General features: G+C 40.4%; 1 protein-coding gene across 5 annotated transcripts in view; it reads left to right on the top strand.

Moving 5' to 3' along the window:
- Positions 1-6,662, top strand: part of LOC121004457 (oocyte zinc finger protein XlCOF6-like) — a 1,031,731-nt gene extending 1,025,069 nt beyond the window's left edge. For 4 of the 5 annotated variants that reach the window (XM_040436681.1, XM_040436680.1, XM_040436684.1 and 1 more), the window contains 2 exons: positions 2,812-2,914; positions 4,425-6,662. In XM_040436681.1, coding sequence (XP_040292615.1) covers positions 2,812-2,914; positions 4,425-6,460 — 2,139 coding nt within the window. In that variant the 3' untranslated portion in view covers positions 6,461-6,662. Of the gene's footprint in view, positions 1-104; positions 157-239; positions 338-2,811; positions 2,915-4,424 lie in introns of those variants that run through there. The other variant, XM_040436683.1, reaches the window with a different exon arrangement.
- Positions 6,663-9,397: the final 2,735 nt, after the last annotated feature.

The raw sequence follows: 9,397 nt of genomic DNA, 5'->3' as shown, positions 1-9,397 counted from the left end.
TCTGGGTGATGACTGTATCATTGTGTTGTCAGGTTCCTATAAGGTGTCAGGATGTCGCCATCTATTTCTCCATGGAGGAGTGGGAGTATTTAGAAGGACACAAAGATCTGTACAAGGACATCATGATGGAGGATCACTGGCCTCTTACATCACCAGGTAATAGACATGACTAAATACACACGTCCTCTCAATATCTGTATATAAGGAATGAATTCAGTCACTGGATGTGTTTCCTACAGTTAGATCCAGTAAGATAACAACACCGGAGAGATGTCCCAGTCCTCTTCTTCCACAGGATGGTTCAGAAGAACATCACAATGTCCCACAGGATGATCAGGTAGATAGAGATAAGGTCTCATGAAATGTTCTCTATGATCTGTAGAAAGGCTGTGAATATCTTGTGTTCAGTCTTGTTTTATGTAACATGTTTTTGTTATGGTGGCGCTCCATATCCACTGCCATCCCGCCATCTGGGGTGGACACGGGCACTGAATCACTCACCCTGCCACTGTCTGGTGGCCATGCCGCGATGAACCTTTCCTGCCCCCCAGTAACAGGCCTGGCCGTTGGAGTTTTGTGTCCCTCATTGGAGGCTCCAGCCAACATCTGGCCGCCAGGCTTCCTTCCCTGACCCATAAGGTGCATGAGCACCCTAGCTCTCAAAGGGCCAGTTAACCTGTACTCCACTCTTTACCAGCCAATGGCTGAAAATCTGTGGATATTTAAAGCACCTTTTCCAAGGTTTCGCTAGCTTGGTAGACCCTGCAATGGTGCTATAATCTGTTTGTTTGTGTACTGACATCTGCCTGATTCCTGGATTCTGAATCTCTGCCGCCTGACCTGACTCGTGCCTGTTACCATTCTGACCCTGTGCTGCCTGCCCTGACCTTTGGACTGCTTTTCAGATTAGCATGAACTCTGCCTGCCTTGACCTACCTATATGCCAATTAACTACTACTTGGTGACCAATTCGCGTACTACGTGTACAAACTATTAACTGCCTGAATAAAGTACGTTAAGAACATTTTATTAAATATTGATTAAAAATTGGTTCTCCACCAAATTTAACAATCAGGCTGTGTGAGTCGGAGTATAGAAAGCAAATATATATACTATCTCCACAGCTCACATCCCCACAAAAAAATGTCTTCTTTGAGAGATGTGGGAGCTACATAAAGCCCCCAGGGGTAGTGGGGTGGTTCAGTCCAAACCAATACAAACGTGGTCTATCCTATAAACAAACAATCTCCTCAGTAGATATCGGAGTGAAGGATATGATCACTAATAATGTTATTTCAATGGACCACCTCTCCACTAAATTAGCGACTCTACACTGGTGTTATCCTATTGAAGCGTAACATGGAAAGGCTTGCTCGACGCGTTTCCCTGCCGATAATACTCAGTATTTCCTCAGGAGCAAATAGCAACCTATCATAGAAGGTATTGTTCATATATTCCTACATCACTCTAATGGTGAGTGTGTAGTGATGAAGACATACAAGGATGTCACCCTACGATATTTTAGGGCTAACCACATGTATTCAGTTAGACAAGCGCTGCACACCTCTGATGGCGTGCGTGCAGCAAGGTAGAGCCTCCGGCACTATGAGGGCCATAGAGCGGGCGATTCCAGCATTGTATAAATGGAGAACTCTCCTCCCTCTCATCTGCCAAGCCTCCAGAGCGGGAGCCACTTGCTATCGGCGTCAGGGACTACTGTGTTACTGTGATCATTGCTTGAGTGACCATAAACTTCAGTGGACATTGATGATCTTCAGGTAAAGACCTTATCTGATACCTATCTTATAAAAGGGAATCACAGCTATTCATAATGTAAGGCATATATGTTTAAAAATGTCAGTTCGGGAGCAAAATCACAACATATAATAAAAGCATAATGACATTCAGTGCGCTATTCCTGCATATCCCTATCTCCCAGCACATAAAATCTTGCATGAGCACCCTGGCATTTAAAGGGCCAGTGCACCTGTACTCTACTCTTCACTAGCCAATGTCTGTAAACCTGTGGATACTTAAAGCACCTTTCCCAAGTCTTCTCTAGCTTGGTAGATCCTGCAAAGGTTCTATAATCTGTTTGTCTGTGTACTGACATCTGCCTGATTCCTGGATTCTGAATCTCTGCCGCCTGACCTGACTCATGCCTGTTTACCATTCTTACCCTGTGCTGCCTGCCCTGACCTTTGGACTGCTTTTCAGATTAGCATGAACTCTGCTTGCCTTGACCTACCTATATGCCAGAATGCCTTGACCTCCGCCTGCCATTGACCATGAGCTTTTCCTGATCTCTCTGTGCTTTGCACTTGTGTCTCTAACCCCCATGGGTCAACAGCCAACCACAACGGGACTATTCCAAGAGGTATCAGCTTAGTGGCTCTCCTGCAGCAAATGCCAGATTCCTGTGTAGGGAATAAAGGGTGAAAAGGAGGGAACTACCAGGATAAGTTCCTCATCACAAGCCCAAAGTCAAACCAGTGGGTTGGCATGATTGATCGACGTCTACTGTCTGTAACAGTTTTGTCCTTGTATAATGAGAAAGATGGAGATGGCAGGATTACAGCTGACCATCGACATCACATGTCTGGATCGTCTCACAATCTTCTGACTATGGATACTGCTGTTTGGAACAAACAGGTTGGAGTTTTTAAAGGAGACCTGCAGAGATTTGGGTCAGATAACTCTTGCTGTCATGTCATTTTTGGTACTCATTCTAATTACTGATGTTTTCTGGCTATATAAAACCTTCAACATGACTTCAACTGTCTGATGACTTTTACAAAATTTCTTTCACAGCTTGTGAATCCGGGTAAAGATCTGAACATTATATATGTTACAGAGACCCATGTGAGGGGTGATAAGCAGATTAGAGAGGATATTCGTACAGATATCCGCCCAGGTAAGTCGTAACCACTAAAATAGGCTTCTTGCACACGGCCGTGGCCATATCGCGGGCCGCATATGGCGGTTCCGCAATACACTTGAATGGGTCCGCAAATTTTGAGATGCGGTGCGGAATGGACGTACGGAATCCCACGGAGGCACTACTGAGTGCTTCCATGGGGTTCAGATCCGTGCTTTCGTTCCGCAAAAATCTGTTTTTGCAGAACGGACGGATCACGAACCAATTCAAGTTGAATGGGTCTGGATCCGTCCCGGCCACCACACGGATGTTGCCCGTGCATTAGGGACCGCAAATTACGGTCCCCAATGCACGGAACTAAACTAATACGTTTGTGTGCAAGAGGCCTAAAACAGAGAAGACTCTACTCATTTTCTTAAGCTCAATTTTCTAGCATTTTAGATGATAAACTTGCTGATCATTTATATTATGTACGTAAATATGGATAAAAATATAACTATGTGAACGAGGCCTGTTCCATTATCATCTGCTATAAGTACTTCTGAATTATTTGCCAATTTTTCAACTAAGGAACCATTTATTCCTTCAAAATAAGCCTAGTTCACGTGTCAGTGTTTGGTGATCTGCAGTGACTGTGAGCCAAAACCCCATGCAGGTCAACAACACAGAAGTGATGAAAATCTTTCCATTATACCTTATCTCTGTGAAGGCTCCATTCCTGGTTTGACTAAATCAATGGGCGGTTTGCCTAATGGCCAAATATTTTCTGTATAGAATATTCTTTTGCTGTAGCTCGATCTAGCTGATCTACCATGGAACTGAGGACGGCAAACATGTTTTGCGAATTATACTATTGCGCAATCTTTTGCATGCCCCATTTTCAGATATCCCAGTGGCCCCATAGTAGTGATAACAGCCACAATTATTATTCATAAGGCCAGTGCATATGCTAGGCTATTAGTATAAGCAGTTCTTGGTGTTATTTGTCTATGTAGACGGTTTAGCCAATACTAGGAATAGATTATGAAGGCAAGAAAAGTCTAAAGAACTTTTTTTATACAATAAAAAATAAAAAGAGATACCAGCCTTACACTTGTTCTACAGCCATGGCTTCTTTGAGTCAACACTGCTCCTCCTCTCTGCCCTGTTTTATGCCAAAGTGCATGCAGGCATCAATAAGTGTGTGACACAGACACTACCTAATAGCACTGACTCACAGTTCTCTATCTTATTCTCCATTGAGCCTTTCACTAGAAAAGAGTGGTGGTAGACACATTGAAACCTATAAAGATACTGGCTTCAACCCAAAGTGGGAAACTACAAGAGAACAGCCTGATGGCCTAACGTCATGATTTACTGGTCCTTACTCAGAGGTCTACTGATAGCTAATGATCTGTTTTGCCATTAATATCTCCGTCGACAATGAAATTTTGCTCCATGCTTTGCAAATTCGAAGGACATTTTCTGCAGAAATATTATAAAATATAATAACAATATCATTCTAAGGTTATATTCAAAATTGTAAAGTATGTTTTCTTTTTGACAGATGACTGTGACAGGAGCTCAGAAGAACATCTGGTGTCTTTACATTTTAAAGCAGATGATCATTTTGTCACACAAGATACCTATGAAAAACATGCCTTTATTACAAATGTACCCTCTGACATTCACAGCAAAAATCTATCATCTGATGCTATGAAACATGTGGAGGAGAAGCCATTTTCATGTTCAGAATGTGGGAAATGTTTTACTTTAAAAAAAACTCTTGTTGCGCACCAGAGAATACACACAGGAGAGAAGCCATATTCATGTTCGGAATGTGAGAGATGTTTTACTTGGAAATCAGATTTCATTAGGCATAAGAGAAATCATACAGGGGAGAAGCCTTTTTCATGTTCATATTGCGGGAAATGTTTTAAACAGAAATCAGATCTTGTTATGCATCAGAGATACCACACTGGGTCGATGCTATTTGCATGTACAGAATGTAATAAATGTTTCAACCAGAAATCAGATCTTGTTAGACATCAGAGAATTCACACAGGGGTGAAGCCATTTTCATGCCCAGAATGTGGGAAATGTTTTACTCAAAAATCCAGTCTTGATTACCATCAGAGAGCTCACATAGGAGATAAGCCATTTTCATGTTCAGAATGCGGGAAGTGTTTTACGTTGAAATCAATTCTTCGTAAACATGAGAAATGTCACATGGGAGACAAGACGTTTTCATGTTCGGAATGTGGGAAAAATTATAGTTCTAAATCAGCTCTTCTCATTCATCAGAGAATTCACACAGGGGAGAAGCTATTTTCATGTTCAGAATGTGGGAATTGTTTTACGTTGAAATCAAATCTTCTTAAACATGAGAGACGTCACACGGGGGACAAGCCATTTTCATGCCCAGAATGTGGGAAATGTTTTACTCGAAAATCAAGTCTTGATTACCATCAGAGATCTCACACAGGAGAGAAGCCATTTTCATGTTCGGAATGTGGGAAGTCTTTTACATTGAAATCAATTCTTCTTCAACATGAGAGACGTCACACGGGGGACAAGCCGTTTTCATGTTCACAATGTGGGAAAAATTATAGTTCTAAATCAGCTCTTCTCATTCATCAGAGAATTCACACAGGGGAGAAGCTATTTTCATGTTCAGAATGTGGGAAGTGTTTTACATTAAAATCAAATCTTCTTAAACATGAGAGACGTCACACGGGGGACAAGCCGTTTTCATGTTCAGAATGTGGGAAAAATTATAGTTCTAAATCAGCTCTTCTTATTCATCAGAGAATTCACACAGGGGAGAAGCCATTTTCATGTTTAGAATGTGGGAAATGTTTTAACAAGAAATCAAATCTTGTTACACATAAGACAATTCACACAGGGGAGAAGCCGTTCTCATGTTCAGAATGTGGGAAATGTTTTAACAGGAAATTACATCTCATTGCACATCACAGAATTCACACAGGAGAGAAGCCATATTCATGTTCAGAATGTGGGAAATGTTTTACTTGGAAATCATATTTTGTTAGACATCAGATGATTCACACAGGGGAGAAGCCATATTCATGTTCTGAATGTAGGAAATGTTTTACCCAGAAGTCAGCACTTGTTATGCATCAAAGAACTCACACAGGGGAGAAGCCATTTTCATGTTTAGAATGTGGGAAATGTTTTATTTGCAAATCAGATTTTGTTAGACATCAGAAGAGTCACACAGGGGAGAAGCCATATTCATGTTCTGAATGTAGGAAAAGTTTTACACAGAAGTCAGCGCTTGTTACGCATCAAAGAACTCACACAGGGGAGAAGCCATTTTCATGTTTAGAATGTGGGAAATGTTTTACTACAAAATCAGCTTTTGTTAGACATCAGAGAAGTCACACAGGGGAGAAGCCATTTTCATGTTTAGAATGTGGGAAATGTTTTACTTCGAAATCAAATCTTGTTACACATCAGATAATTCACACAGGAGAGAAGCCATATTCGTGTTCAGAATGTGGGAAATGTTTTAACAGGAAATCAAATCTTGTTGCACATCAGATAATTCACACAGGGGAGAAGCCATATTCATGTTCTTAATGCGGGAAATGTTTTGACTGGAAATCTAATTTTGTTAGACCAAGAGAATGTGCACAAGGGAAAGCCATTGTTATGTCCCGAATGTGGGAAATGTTTCCAAATCACATCTTTCTAAACATCAAAGAACTCACACAGCGGAGAAGCCATTTTCTTTCGTTAAACTAAAGAAAAATATCACTTGCAGTCAAAGTAAAGTCATGTCACACAAGAGAAAAGGAAATCAGTTAAGATTCATAAATGGTATGTAATTACAAATCAATGTCTCTTATCCAAAAAGCAAATAGAATCCAGATAACTCACATATATATCCACCATATGCAGAGAATATTGTACATTAATGTATTTAATGTATTTATCTGAATATTAAAACTTGTTTCCAATTATTAAAAATATTTGCTTTAAAACTTGCATAGTTATGTTTGAATTTATCTTTTATTTGTTGCATGTGTAAGGATTGCTCTCTCTGCCTGAGACGGCGATGACAGACTCCTCATCAAACAGGGGGTTTTCAAGCTCAAATGATGTTTTATTGGTCGCAGCTTCTCATCACATGTTACATCAACACAAAACAATAAATCCTTTTTTTAATTTTGTGCCATTAAAACTCCAACTCACTGTTCTTATGTGGGAATATGAGGACCCTCATTCTAGTGATTATGGGAATAGGTGATATTCAGGCTCTCCACCTGCTTTGTCCGTCGCTGCTGACAGGGTACCTTTTTTTACGTTTATTTTTATTAATGAAAAAGAAACATATACAAACCATTATGTTTTTCATTCCATGTTACAATATGAATTTATTATTGTTTTCAATTCCCCATAATCACCCATTTCCCACCCCTCCCTACCATTGCAATGCGTCTCTAAGTACTCTATGATCCTACTCAAATATGCAATAATGGAAACATAAATTTGGGGACGAAAAAAGGATCAAGGCATCCAAGCTTCCCATATCTTAGTCCACATCCCCTGACTATTTCTTTGCCTATATAGAACCTTCTCATAGTTCTTAACCAGATTTTTCAAAGAATTCAAATTTGGAACATCTCGTGAGAACCAAACTCGAGTAATCAGAAGTCTCACTAGAAACAATATTCAAAAGAATCTTCCTATACTTATGGCAATTTACCTTAGAGAGATCACTCAATATACAACAGTCAACCATAAATGGAATCGGGAGTCTCAATTTCTGATTAATAAAGTTCCTAATGGCAAACCAGTATTCTTTAAATTCTGGACAAGACCAGAGCATGTGTAAGTGATCACCCCGAAAAAAAAACACACTATGGACACTTAAAACTATCTCTTAACCCATATTTATTGAGCCACAAAGGCGTGATATATAATCTATGTAGAATATTAAATTGTATTACTATGTGATTAAAGTTATGTGATATTGAACTCAAATTCGGTAATATATTTTCCCATCCCTCTAGTTGGATCCTTGGGCAATTCTCTCCAAAGGGCCCTTTGTCCTGGTGTTTTATTAAATAGTGCCTTAAGTAAGAATTTATACAAGTATGTAATCCTAACCTTATGTTGTAGACTCCCTAGAAATTCATTTAAGGAGGTAGAGATATCTATCTTCAACAGTGATTTTTTTTCTTTACACTAGAAAGTGCCGAACGTATTTGAAAATATCTAAAGCAAGACAAACCAACAATAGTCTCAGTTTGTGTTAAAACTGAGAACAGAAGTATCTCTCCATTCTTCACCCCTTGTGCTATATATAAAATATTTTTTTGCCAATACTTGTTGTCAGCTATTTTATCTAAAGCCTGTAGTTGAAAATAATACCAGAGGGGAGTACATTGAAGAGATCCTGTTATTTCCAGACATCTTCTAATAGTGTCCCATGCCTTAGATAATAACTTTTTAGCCTCTTTACACTCTTGTTGCATATTAGTTAATTTCCCCAATTCCAATAATGTGAAAATGTTGTTATACAGAGATCTCCTCACCAGAGTAGTACACAATACACGTTTCTTCCATTCCAATTCCAGCACATTGGCCACAGAGTGGAATCTCTGGAATCCACCCAGACAGCCTCCTTTGAACACAGCTCAGCGGTGTCACGCTCCTGGCTTCTTGTCAACGACATATTAACTCCCTGTATTTAGGGATTGAAGACCAGGAGAATCGCAGTCGGAGAAACAACCTCCGTTTCAGGGGAATACCTGAGTCGGTGACTAACGAGGAAATTATCGCTGCCGTCAAACAAATCACGGACTCTCTCCTGGGGAACAACGACTCTGCCTCCATTATCGTGGAAAGGGCCCATAGAGCCCTCAGACAGAAGCCGAAAGACTCTGAGCCACCCAGGGATATAATTTATCGTTTTTTGAATTTCCTGGACAAAGAGAAAATCCTTACAGCGGCCAGAGTCTCACAAAATATCACATATGGAAATTCCTCCATTTCAATATTCCAAGACTTATCTCCAATCAACTTGCAAAAAAGAAGGACCATCGAACCTTTTACTGACCTCCTCCATGACAAACGTATACCTTATAGGTGGACCTTTCATTTTGGCCTAGCCTTCAGGTACTCTGGAAGGAACATCAAAATCTCCTCGCACACTGATTTGCAAGACCCATTTACCATCATGGATTTTCCTCCTCTGGATATTGCAAACTGGGATGCAGTGACTGACATCACTTCACTTCCGGAACTCCCTAAACCGATCCCTTGGGAAAGAATCTCTACACCAAAGCAACAACGTATGAGACGGCGCAGCGGTATCCTGACTCCTAAAAGGATCACCTGATTCTCCTCAGAAACTAACATGGCTCCCTCCGTTAAGAGTGTTTAATAACCTCCATTATCTTTGTATTCTCCTCCACCTCGCTATAGCCCTCACTATTAGAGTTGAGCGGACACCTGGATGTTCGGGTTCGGCCGAACTTGAAAAAAAAGTTCGGGTTCGGGACCTGAACT

This window comes from Bufo bufo, chromosome 6 (genome assembly GCF_905171765.1).
Source record: "Bufo bufo chromosome 6, aBufBuf1.1, whole genome shotgun sequence".
Classification (NCBI taxonomy): domain Eukaryota; kingdom Metazoa; phylum Chordata; class Amphibia; order Anura; family Bufonidae; genus Bufo; species Bufo bufo.
This window is presented reverse-complemented; position numbering and strand designations above follow the sequence as displayed.